Genomic DNA, 13,069 nt, shown 5'->3' with positions numbered 1-13,069 from the left:
TTTTGCGCATTGCACTCGCACTTTTTCCGCCTCTTCTCGTTTTGAGGGGGCAGGCTAACCTTACCAGCAACAACCATCCCCTGGGTAATTTTTGCAATTGTTGTATAATATTGTCCAATTTCAACTTGTTTCACCCACTGACGGGTCTCTTGATTTAGTGGATCGTAATTTAGGGGGCTCACGATGGGGTGGCCAAGCTAATTGGTATATACTTTCAACGTTGACTGTGATTTTGTGATCCTAAGGGTAATTTTTACGTAAGATATCTATAAACGACATCGATTGTAAAACCTAAAATGAAAAAAATACTTTTACGTATTTTAGTATTGAAAACATGAACTTTAAACCAACCATTTAATTTATTGAAAGCAGCATTATATGGATTATCTTCTGCACTTTTTTAATTCTGGTTTAAATTATAAGTGTAACTGAAACCTTATCTTATTTATACAACAAATCCCTCCGTCTATTCATATTTGTAAAGAAATGTGTGCTATCCAATTTAAATAGGGCCTTCTAAGACCGTAAATTATAGGAATGTTAAGGTAACTACAGAGCGACGATAGGAATGCATTCGGGAATTTCTCATGAACCCCGGAGACAATGGAGCTGCCTTGTGCGATTTGGATAGAATGAATATATAGCCAGTATGCCCAAAGAACGACCTCCATGGAGCGGTGAAACATGCATATTTCCCACACACATCCATTACGGCAAGCACACTTAATTGAAAACGGCATCCATATAGTTTGCAGACTGTGGTCGGGGAAAAGAAAACAACGAGGGGCAAACTAAAAGATACATTAAAGTTTCCAGGCGTGGAGAAACTTGGCGCTTCCATGTTACGATCTTCTTGGGCCCAACATGCAGTTGGCCCTGTTGTGGCTGCAGTTGCTCACTGATTTAATTACCTCGCGGAGATCCAAGCCTGCCTCTAGGGTTGCTAACGATCGCCATGTGAATTCTCCAGCGTTGCGCCTGCGCATTTCCTCAGCTCTTTGGCTCGTTTTTAAGTTTTCTGTAGCTCTCTAGTTTTTGGCCTATGGGAACTGAAACCTTACAGTGCATTCTTCGTGGTACTTTTTTTTGGGCAATACTTTCGCATATGCGGCTGTGTTGAACATCTGCTAAAATTGCCATAAAATCGTTGATGGTGCTGATGCGCCGCCAACACTTTCACACATTATGCTAGGGAGCTTGTCTCACTGGTTGTAGCTCATTTTGTTTTATAGCCTGTTCAATTTGATGTCAGCTCTGGGCCTTTCGAGATAGGAGTTCGTGTGGGGGACTTCTTTGGGGCTGATTGAAAGAGGAATGGGGAGCTAGTACAGCAGAGAAACTGAGGAGCCTAGATAACCGATCAATTGATTCAGCACATCAATCTCTCGTACAAGCCATTGGAAAACTATGTATGCCATTTTCTAAGCAGTGCGTACAACTTTGTACATTATTTTTTCGAAGTAAATAGCATCGTAGTCGGGAAATATAAATGCGTTCTTTACATTCCGATTCAAATGTTGATTTTCGTTGCGTTCTCTCTGGTTTGTAAAGAGGGATCAACCATTCCGTGAGAACACTACTAAAACCAGATTATTAAGAGCTAAGCGTTAATTAGTGCAGTGCAGTTAAAATCTAATCCATGCAAGCGACACTTAACGCGTTTTACGATCGGATATTAATCCGTTCTTGTTTCAACTCTTCCGCCCCTTTGATTTGAAATCGGCGCTGCGGGGCCAAGAACCCATTTCTTTTATCATAAATCATTAGAGCTTAATTTAAGTCCAAACCGGAACCGTAACAAGACAGCGAAATGAACTCATTTGAGTTCAGTTTACAGGCCGTAGTTCTAATCTGTAATCTGAGGGCACTTAATAGTCGCCAACTGGCCGACACGTGAACGATATCCAAAGACTTTACGATCCATTAAAGCCCCGGGAACAAGAATAAAACACAAGGAAATAGTCATGGACCAATCAATCGATGTCAAACTCACCTTTCTATGCGAAACGACGAGCGGCGTGTGATGGTGATGATGATGGTGGTGATTGCTGTTGTCGAAAGCTGTTGAGTAAACAGGGGTAAAATGGGAGATTAAATATTGTAAATAATTAAGACATAGTGCGAGTGCAATCAATAAATTCGATTACAGTTAGCGGAAAATCATAAACGAGTCAATTGCAATTAAGCAGAAAGCCAAACAACAGCAGACATTGTTCACCTTTCCAATTGCATTTTAAAAATATGCAAACATTTCGAGTTTCAATTTTTGTTTTCTTAGCTCTGCAACTTCCGCACTTGATGGCCAAGCCCAGTGCATAAAAAAGGGGGAAAAGCGGGCAGAAATTGTAACAGAAATAACAAATACCAGTGCTTGGAAACGGGTTCAGCAATCATAAACTTGTTGTGCAGACAGACAGATACCGGGGTAGACCGGCGGTACAGGGAGCGGTATCGGGAGCGGTACTGGGAGCGGGACTGGGACAGGTGGTGCTGGCAACTGCTGACTGCTGGCTGACTGGTGACTGGCGACTTGGCGGGGTGGGGCGGTCCAGAAAACTGTCAATGGACATGCCGAGCAATTGTATTATAACTCATATCTCTATAAGCCACATAACGCGCCTGGCATTTTGTTAAACAATTAAATGCAATTTTCAACTAAAAAAAATAGTTGACTCAGCAGCGCCGCTACTCGACGCTCATTCCAAGGTGCCCGAGTTGTTTTTTTTTCGGTTTGATTGGCTGACCGGCCGGCTTTTCATTATAATCTGCGACAATAAAGCCATGGAGAAAGGGGTGGACAGCGGTATAACAGGGGGTGGGCAGTCAGTACCCCCATATCATGGCGCAGCAATTCCACTTTGCAGTTTATTAAGCGTGACTGACTGACCAACCGGTTGGTACACCCAAACTTTAAATACCCACATAGGCAGATATTATTGCAATCAACTTGATTTTGCTATCTTAGCACCCAGTGGAGTATGTTAAATTTATGGAAAATTCACGAACGTTTTGAGGGAGCTGTTTGCATTTTTATGCATGTTTAAAAAATCAAATAAAATCATATATATCATTTACCTTTGTTTCCATCTCAAAACACAAATAATTTTCCGGTCTTAAACTTTATAATTAGAGTTTCCTACCTGATTTACTTCTACCGTAATAAAAAGTTATACAATCCCGAAGTGATTCATAAGTTCCATGAATTACGGGCATTTGATCTTAGCTCTTTTGGCCCTCCATTGTGTTGGTTCCGCATTAAACTCTCGACCTAACTACAGGTTAACGAAGTTAGCGGGTCAAACAACCAGAACACAGTTTTCGGAAATAAACCGAAAACCGACTAAAATAGTACAAAAAAGGCTGATCACGAAAATAAGAGATGAGCTCGAGTGCCCAGCATGATATCATTATGATGTGTTTCGTACTCCAGCTGGGTTGTCCATCATTTTCGCAGGAAATGAGTCAAAAAGAGGTAACTTTTCGGTCGACGACGGTTAGGAGTTGGGCTTCTAGGCAAATTCATCCCAAAATTCCAACGCGGACACGACATGCCGCGACTTAATAATTAAATAACAAATATAAAGCTTCGAGGCAGGCAGTCGGTTCCAACAAATAATTAATTGACATTAAGCAAAGAATTTCAAATGAAAAGAATGCGATGCCATCTGCGAATACTGTCGAAATTTGCTCAAATTTGGTCTTTATTAATGCTTGATTTATGAGACAGTCGTAACGCTTTTTCGCTGGCAACATGTGCTTGCTTTTGATTGAGCGTTATTGAATTATTTAGCGAGCGTTGTAATTTGAAAGTTCTCAGCGAATCCAGCAATTCAGAAACATCCGTGAGTACTTAAAAGTTGAAGTTTATTTGCCATATGTTGAGATAATCAATTAGCCAGTCCATTTTTTATTATTTCTTATATGTTTTTCATAGTTTGGGTTATCTAGTTATTACCTTGTTTAGGTAAATATTACAAATCAGTTAAGAAGTAAATGGTGAGTAAGAAGTAAATGGCTATAAGGAAAGGGTAATTGCTTCTTCTGTTGATTACATTTCCAAATCTAATAGTTAATATTAGTCTTAAACCTCTGATTTTCCTAAATAGAGGCCTTATAGTTGGCCGAATGTTTAAGATCACAGTGCCTTATCTTGGAATGAATCACCGGTCGGTCAATGCGTCAATTCCAAGTCAGATAATTGGCGATCCGACATTGGTTGCCAAAGAAAGTTGGATTCTACTTTCCTGTACACATGGTGGTGTGCACTTTGCTCGCTGGAAAAAAAGAAATTAACGAACCCATTTCGATAAGATTAGATTGCCGGGGAACCGCTCTAAAGCGTGGACATTCGAAATTGAATGGGAAAAATTGCATTTCCGATTGGAAAATTGCGAAAAACAACAAAGTACATGGCGACCAGTCTCAGGGTCAGACAATGGACTTTCTTCCCGTCGAATCCAATTAATAATAATAATGCCAAGCACTTTGCCAGCCCGGCTTCCAATTGTTTGGCAGCCAGAGCCTGGGCAATGTCATCATCCCACTTGCATTTCATCAGGTTCAATGGAAACTATATAATAAAGTTTTATAAATGTTGCTGTAGTAATTTGTGGTAGAGGTGATGGTGGAGTGCATGGCTCTGGTGGTTGACCAAGTGGCCTCATGGCAATTTACTTTCTAATGTCAGCAAAGTCATGTGCAAGTCAACGGCAAGCGCACGCTGACTGGGGTTTTTTTTGGTTTACATATGTATATCTTATAGAAATTGATAAATAATCTGTGCAAAAACAACGAAATCTATGCAGATTTGTGAGCAAAATTAATTCGACGCAGCGATATTTGTTGAGGCGTTAGAAACGTACAAATCGTCGGCATTTTAAAGACCATATTTTGCCACTGCCTTTTGAACCTCGTTTCTCGTTTCTAACCCATTAAAGACGCTGAATACTTTTGGCATGTGTTTCACGTGGCGATGGATATTTACATCAACCATAGGCATATTTAAAATATTTATCAATCAAATGCGGGCAATGAGCGGTTGATGAGTTTCCTCCTCGCCTCTGATTCATTTCGACTTTGTTTTGGTTACACCTAAGTGCCTGCCGCGTCTATGCATTCAAATTATAAATGAATTAATAAGCGCGGACGAATAATGGATCAGGAAATGATAGATAGTTGCCAATTAACGTAATTACGGGCGTTGGTTTTCGGAGTGATTACTCAATAATCAAGCGTAACTAAACTTGGTCATATTAAGCAGAATCGAATTGGTCTTTTTTTTTAATCTAATATGTTTTGGTCTATTTTATAAATGTGATTCAATGTTACAATTGTTACTTCAAAATTATTTCTATATTTTTAGTAAAGCATACACTTTTTTCCGATTTTCCCATAACTTAAGCCATAACATAAGCTTAAAGATTACCCCAAAAGATCATTAACTCAAAAACCGTATTGCCAACCAATTTTCCAGTCTATTTGTTGGACGTTCATTGATTGCTGCTTTTTTACATCATAAGGAAATTCACAATACAAACGCACATTGCCCACAAAAGACTAACACAATCCGATTGTAACTTTTGTGAAGTAACCATTCCTGCCAGAGATATTCCGAATCAAGTGAATGGCATTCCGAACTTAGCCCCAAAAACCACAATGTCCATAATTCCCATTCTTTAATTATCGTGTGTGTATTTTGAATATTGCATAAGGTCTGGAATATAATTCCCTACAAAGGGCGGGGACAAAAGATTCCCAATTTCGGGCCTGGACCGCTTTAAATGTCACTCTTGCTTTCATCTTTTGTGATCTCGAGAGAAAGAGCAAAATTGTGAATATTTATAGCCCCCGATACCAAATTAACGTCGACAAATAGACGAACAAATTCATAAGATATGCAGACTATGTAAATTTGCCACCAAATAAAAATAGTTTGCAGCTGAAGCCAAAGTCAGGCCAAATACCCACTGAAGATAGCCGGCTATCCGCGTATCTGTATCTCAAAAAAAAAAAAAAAAAAGATATTCAGACTCGTCAACAGGTTGCTGCTGCGGCGCAACAACGATTTTGTTTATGGCAGTGTTGCTGGTGTTGTTTCCACTCTTTGAGAAATGTGAAAGATGAAAGCGTAAATGCTGATTAAAGATTGTTTCTTCCATACGTATGCCGTGTACATAAATTTATATTGTAATTTCAGCGCCGGCGATATGCAAAGTGAAAGAGATTCGAGTTTTTCACTGAGCCGGAGTCAGTCAATCAGTCGGTCGGTTAGTCGGTTATGATAACAGCGATATGGCACCACCCGCTCCACAGCCTTCAGTCTTTAGTCTTCAGTCTTCGGTCTTTGAGCCAATCTGTAGTCCGCCGTCTAATTTCACAGTCATCAAGGCGCGGTACCGAGCCGCGTAGAAAGCGAGAGTCTCTATTACAGTTTAGTGCGCCTGCGCAGTCATCGTGGCCCATGGAAAATCGCCATCAAGGTGAATTACCCCAACCGGAGGCGCCCACGCCCCCCAGTAAATGTGTCAAGCGAAATGGGATCGGCGGCTGAAGATGAATGTATCTCACGAATATATAAATTAAACTGTTAGGCGATTGCGATAGACGGTGCAAAAAATGAAATGCATGTGGGACTTCGAATACACTGAATTGGATTTACCCAAATTATTTTCGTTTAGTTACCATCAAGTGGTATATTAATTTCTGATAAAAACCTTTTAAGCTCTTCAACGGACACGGAGGTTAGGGAAGCAAGCCCTTCTGCTTTATTTTCTAGAGGAACGTAGATCACAAAAGTTTGTTTAGAATTTCACAAAATTATAGCACCTGTCTTTTGTTTAACTTGACCAATCCCAACAAGGTCGTTTGAATCTATTATAATCTATGACTCTAGGCCTAATCAAATAATCTAATCTTCGAAATACTATTGTAGTATGGCGACTAAAACATTTCTTTTCGAAGTCTCATAATTCCATAAATAGAAGTCATGCTTATCACAAATGTTGCAATTATATCTAAGACTACCATAGTATCACTACAAAACTGTTAAATACCTTTGTAGACTGAGCGTAGTTTAAATAGATTCCCATAAATAGAACCTTATCGGATATATACAATAGACATTATAGCTTATCAAACGGCAACACTTTCTTTCCAGTTGTCTTGTTCTTTCGCATATCCGGAGGCAGGTTCCCATGGAGTAGATTTCTATAGTTCACATTCGTTGGAAACACGGGTTAACAAACCTTTTAGCAAGTTTTCTTGTCTACCTCCGAGTTAAAGCTGTTTATGTGGCTGCAACTCGACACACATTTGGAATATATATGTATGTACTTAAGCACGTACATTAAGCGGCGACATATAGGTGTTTTATTTACTTACAAAAACGATAAGATAGGAATACGAAAAATAGCTCTATCAAGGCGCATTTACTCAACGACTTTGCCGCTTTCGATTGCGTTTAATTGCATCAAAATGTATTTATAATTTGGAGCGTAAACAAGCGATTCAGGGTCAATCGGATCGGTTAAGCCCCAAATGTGACCGCTCAATGGACCCCACAAGTGTCATCCAAACAACGGAGGGAAAAGCGAGAAACAATTTGGATTATCGTCTGATTTATTGGGTCTGGGACGCACTTTCAAAACCCAAGTCTCGGTCTCGGTCGCGGAGGTCTTCCATTGAGTCTCTGTCTGTGTCCGAAGGCGACACAAAGTATTTCCATTTCAAAATGCAGCCAATGGTCAGCGGATTTCGAAACTCGAATGCAAACTGCACAGGTGGACAAGTTTAGGAGAGGCCCAAAAATACAAAATAGTCCAACGCATTTGGGTCTCTGAAATTTGGTTCAGGTTCGTCGTCGCGCTTATGTCATTTTTTGTCATTATGAAAAAATTATTATATTAATTGTGCCCCGAAACTGGAGCGTCAACAATAGCTGGCAATTAAATTTGGGTCTATGATGTGTCAAAAAATTATAAGCCAACACAGAAACCTAAAAGCACGTGGTGTGGTCCCCAGAAAAGCATAAACTATTACTGCCGGTTTATAATAAATGCATTTCAGACCTACCTAATCCGAAAAAACATAAATTCCAAGATACTTTGAGTGGGTTACGAGGTTGCAAAATCGAAATGTTTGGTGGTTGTGAAATCACTCATGACGGTTGGCTAAAATATTTTCCCAAAATCAATATCTTAGCTTTTCTGGAAACTATGGAATTATAAATGACCTGCCACTAATCACATAATTGAGAGAAGAAACCGTTGACCTTATCTTAAATTGAACCCATTTCGAAACTTCTCCATCTGAAAATGCCCCACTCTAATGGCTAATGAAGCCCATCGAAGTGCCTAATAAATAGGCGGCCCATTGCAATTATCATTTGGTAACTCTTCATTTATACTCCACCCAAAGCTCTGCTAGACAAAGAGATAAGCCAAGATTAGCCACAATTTCCCCATCGACCATTTAAAGATACTTCCAAGAGTCTTTTTTTCATTTTCCTCCACACAACGGTCAACAAAAAGTGCACCAATTGGCTGCTGAGCTTTAGTTTTGTTATTTTGTTGGTTTTTTTTTTTAGTTTCGGTGCCCGTTGTTTGGGTAATTTTTAGTGTAATTATTTAAACATTAAACCAGTTGAGCGGCCAGTTGTTTGTATTGTCGGTGAAAACAAGAAAGTCATAGACGTGAAAATAACATATCATCACCCAAGCGGATGATTCGAGGCCCAAAAGGGATTTTTTTAGCTTTCTTTCAGATCTCTTTGATTACTTCGGGTGAAATGTGTTTGAAAACGGAAGAACCAAATTAAGTGAGATGAATTAAACGAAACTCAGAGGCAAACATAATCAACAGCTGTCTGGGAAAGAGAGAACCTACCGCAACAAATGTTTCCTTTTCATTTTCCTGTTTTCCGGTTTTCCGATTTTCCCGAACTGCGCATGACCCATGACCTTGAGAAGAAGGCTCCACAAAATACGTGGGCGAATTTTCCAGTGGAAAATTCTCAATAAGCAAACACCTGCTAGCGCAAGTCGTTTCCAGACTTTCTGCGAACCTGCTAAAAAACGTAATGGCGAGCTTGTGTGTTGACAGATTCAAGCGCCAATTTTATCGGTGCGCCCGTGAAAATGTGGAAAACACTGTGGAAATTGCTGCGCGCCTAATCGAGGCGCCAGAGGGCGCGGCGACCCGACGGCGCCGCCGACGTTTTCCAATCAAAAGCTCCGTCTCCCACGCCCCGGTTTCCATAGTCGCGGGTGCTCCCGAGGGTTCCGATGGTCTCCGAGGGTCTGGAGCCGAATTCGACACAATCAATGATTCGCTGCGCCCGTGGATGCGGTTGTCAGGAGGCGATGGAGCGCGATTTTTAGCCAACGGAAATCGAAATCGTTGCGGCAAGTTCAAAGCCTCCACCGAAGCAATGTAACCTGCGAAAAACGTTCCTCCGATTTGATGTATTTGTTTCGGATAACACAGAAGCAGCCGACCGAAAGCCATTAGAAGGTGCTGAAACTGATGGCATCCATCCGTCCGTCTACCATCTGTAATAACTTGTTTGAGCAGACTAATTGCCCCCGATGGCGGTTCTCGAGGTTCCCGAACCAAGACCTTTCAATATCTCACCTAATAGCTTGAATTTTAGCGGATGAATTAGCGTCAATTAAGGTGTTACAAGGTGAACTTAGATAAGAAATAGGCGATTATTTTATTTATTATATGATTTTAAATGTTAAATTCCCCATTAGGAATTTAAGAACATTACTCCTGACACATTCCTATAGCATTATCATCCGTTTTTCTACAGTTTCCTAACCTCCGAGATACACAGTTCAATTAATACTGTAACTTGTATGTACATGCCCTTAAGATTACCCATGTACCTGGCTAATTGCTTGTAAGAGCTAACTAATTGGCCTCGCTGATTCAAAAGCCGGCTATAAGCAGAGTTGGCCTGCCCAAATAGAGAGCCACATACGAGGAAAGATGCAATGGAATGCAGTTAATGCCGCAGACCAAAAGTTGTGTGACTCACATTAAGGGCCACCTAGGAGAGCGAACACCAAGATTCTCATCACTACCCACGTATAAACGCATTTTCCAATTAACGTGGCTTATCTAAAAGCCGATAGATCACCGACCTGTATTAAGACAGTCCTCGCAGACGAATGATTAAACAATTAGCTGCGAGACACACTCAGACACGTTCTGTAGATTCAGAGATTGGGAGGCGAAAAAGCATCCCTCATCAAATACAGAGAATTCGGGGGGAGAAAGAAGAGGTTGTGATCGGTGCACTGGAAAAAATCTACTTTGGTAGATTTCGATTGGATTGTATGTGTGTAGGAAAAGGTACTCAATTTTATGTTCATTCGATCATGACCTGCATTTCTTCCAGTGATATTTGTGCTTCGAGCTACAAAAGAAAGTGAAAAACACTGCTGCTGATGGGGTACTGGGATGGGAGATGGTAGATGGGACCTTCTTCATGGGAGTCGCCGTTTACACTTTCCCAAGCCAGCACGCAATCAGACAGAAGGCAGAAGTGGGGAAAACCTCAATCAAAGCTGGCTGCATAACTTAAATGCAGAGGTCATCATCGGATGGCGGATAGTGTGGGTTGTTTGTTTGGAAAGCGATGGGATTCCGCTGGTGATGGCCGGCGATGCCAATAGTGAGATGGATGGCACACGGAAACCCACATCACGGCAAATGTCCGAAAATAAAAGGCCGAGAGAAAGAAGTTAACTGGGGCTTATTAACTGAAAATGAAAGCGTTTGCCGAAAAGACAAAGACCCCTTGGCACTCGGAGTGGCATCGGCTCAACCGGTTTTCCGGCCCAGCTAATCACAGCCCCAGTTTTCATCACTGTTACAGTTCGGCATCTGTAGTCAACACCCAACTGAACTCTGAGGGCCAAAAGAAATACATGATCTATATACATATGTATGTATTTAAAGTCATAAAGTCAAAAGAACAAACAAGCGTAGCCAAAGATAGTCAAAGTACATTTGCTGGCCATGTAAATTATTTGCTATTAAAACAAGTAGCTATAGCTTTAGAAAAACGACATTAAAATGTCGCTTGGGGTTGCCAGGTTCATTGGGTTATCAATGCAAATTGTTGGTTGATCAATGTTGTATTAAACTTTTCCACTTTCATAGAGATGCTAAAGATTACTTTTTGTATACTACGCTAAGAAATAGATGTACCATTTTTAGCTATAAATTGAATAACATTTTCAATTTACAGTGTTACTAAAATATAATATGTATAAAATATAAAATATGTTTCATTAGACCAACTAATTCAAAGAAAAGGAGTTTGTTACTTATTACATTTTTGATAAAATTAATTTCTAAAATGGGAAAAGCTAAAAGAACACTTAGTTCCGCTAACTGTAGCCGTATGAAATATGAATGTATATTGATTTTCCAGTAGGTCGCGCTACTTACCTCTGTTGATGACGCTCCTGTCGCCGCTGCTGCTGGCGCTGCGGTCCGGCTGATCCCCAGTCCCACCGTGCTGCGCGGGAATCTTCTCCTGCTGCAGCTGCTCCTGGGGGGGCAGCTGATCCGGGCCGGAGAAGTGGACGCTGCCGTCGCGGTGGAAGTGCAGCTCGAATCCGGTGGGCAGCGCGGCCTCGTAGTCAGCGGCGCAAGAGTGCGCCTGGACGGCCACCTGGTGGTAGAGCCCGGCGAACTGGTGGATCAGGGCCCAGGCCTGGTCCTCGGACAGCGGGGCCTTAAAGGAGTCCAGGATGTCGTGCAGCGTGACGCACTGTTCCGGCGAGGAGCAGCAATGGAAGGCCTGCTGGATGAGTGGGCGGGCTTGGCCCGGCTGCTCGGGATGCACACTGGAGGACATGGCCAGCTGGTCCGCTGGTAGCTTGTGCTGGGCATCGCCGTTGGCGCTGTCCGGTGAGGTGGACAGGAAGGTCTCTTCCTTGGTGTCCTTGAACTTTCCACTCGGCGTGGGTGTGGGCGTGGGCACGGCCTTGACCTTGGTGGACGGCGTGTCCGCCTGGTCATCCGTCTGGTGCTCCGTCATTGTGTGTGTGAGTGGCTATCGTTGGCTTTCAACCCGATTCCACTGCAAATCCGGCAGTGGCCAACATATAATTGATTTTTGCGCCTCTTTTGGGTGGGCTAACCTGCAAATTTCGCGGTTTGTTTTTCGTTAGTTTTGCTGGGCGCGCTCGCGTTTTTCTTATTTTTCTTATTTTCCTCACTTTTATCTTTTTTGTGTTGTTTTGTGTGGAAAACGGCAAAGGAAACTTTAATACAATAATAACACAACACAAGGGATGAGATTTCGCCGCGCACAATTTTATTATTTTGTTTTTGTTTGTCGTCAGCTACATTAAACACAAAGCACAGGGGTATAACAAAAAACACATGATTTTCGCTTGATAATATTGAAAACTGGCGTCACGTTTTTATTTTCGCACTTTTTGAGTCGGCATTCGCAAATCGCCGTTAGACTCTTCTGGGAATTTTACAACACAGGAGCTGGAAATCACGAACTTTTCATTACTTTTATTTTCTTCTGTTTCATTTGCATTTCTCAATTATTTTTAAACTCGGGTTTTCTTCAGAAATCGCACTTTTTCGCTTTGCTTTCTCAAACACGTCCGCTCGCCGCGAGTTAAGTTTTACTTCTGTTTTGCTCACTTCCATTCATAGCAATAGCAACAAGATGATGCAACATTCCAAAATGTTGCCGACTGAAATGTTGCTGACTATAATGTTGCCGACTAAAGTGTTGCCGGAACGGTATGGAATGGAGTAACAAGATCACAAAAATAAACATTTAAATTAAACCTTGTATAATGACTTACACCATCCGAAATGTAAAAATATAAAAGAATTTTTTTTTGTTGTAACTGTAATTGTATTATGACCGTGCAAACCCCCTTTTTTTAATCTCTCAAAGGGATGACAAGGAAATAAATATTTATGATAAATATTTAATTTATATGTTAATAAAACCTTTAAATTTTTCGAATCACTGGTGTCCAATTGGGGGGCAGATATTGATATATATATGTATATCAATTAGGTC

The 13,069-nt window shown here is 41.1% G+C and overlaps 1 protein-coding gene across 6 annotated transcripts in view; it reads right to left on the bottom strand.

Moving 5' to 3' along the window:
- The window catches only part of LOC6529817 (protein spire), a 37,146-nt gene extending 24,477 nt beyond the window's left edge, over positions 1–12,669 (bottom strand). For 2 of the 6 annotated variants that reach the window (XM_015196954.2, XM_015196955.2), the window contains exons 1-2: positions 11,461–12,664; positions 1,994–2,061 (exon numbers count right to left, since the gene is read on the bottom strand). In XM_015196954.2, coding sequence (XP_015052440.1) covers positions 1,994–2,061; positions 11,461–12,055 — 663 coding nt within the window. In that variant the 5' untranslated portion in view covers positions 12,056–12,664. Of the gene's footprint in view, positions 1–1,993; positions 2,062–11,460 lie in introns of all 6 variants that reach the window. The other 4 variants (XM_039372996.1, XM_039373000.1, XM_039372998.1 and 1 more) reach the window with 4 other exon arrangements.
- Positions 12,670–13,069: the final 400 nt, after the last annotated feature.

The sequence above is a fragment of the Drosophila yakuba genome, chromosome 2R, assembly GCF_016746365.2.
Source record: "Drosophila yakuba strain Tai18E2 chromosome 2R, Prin_Dyak_Tai18E2_2.1, whole genome shotgun sequence".
Classification (NCBI taxonomy): domain Eukaryota; kingdom Metazoa; phylum Arthropoda; class Insecta; order Diptera; family Drosophilidae; genus Drosophila; species Drosophila yakuba.
Note: the sequence above shows the minus strand (reverse complement) of the source record. Positions and strands in the feature narration are given on the sequence as shown.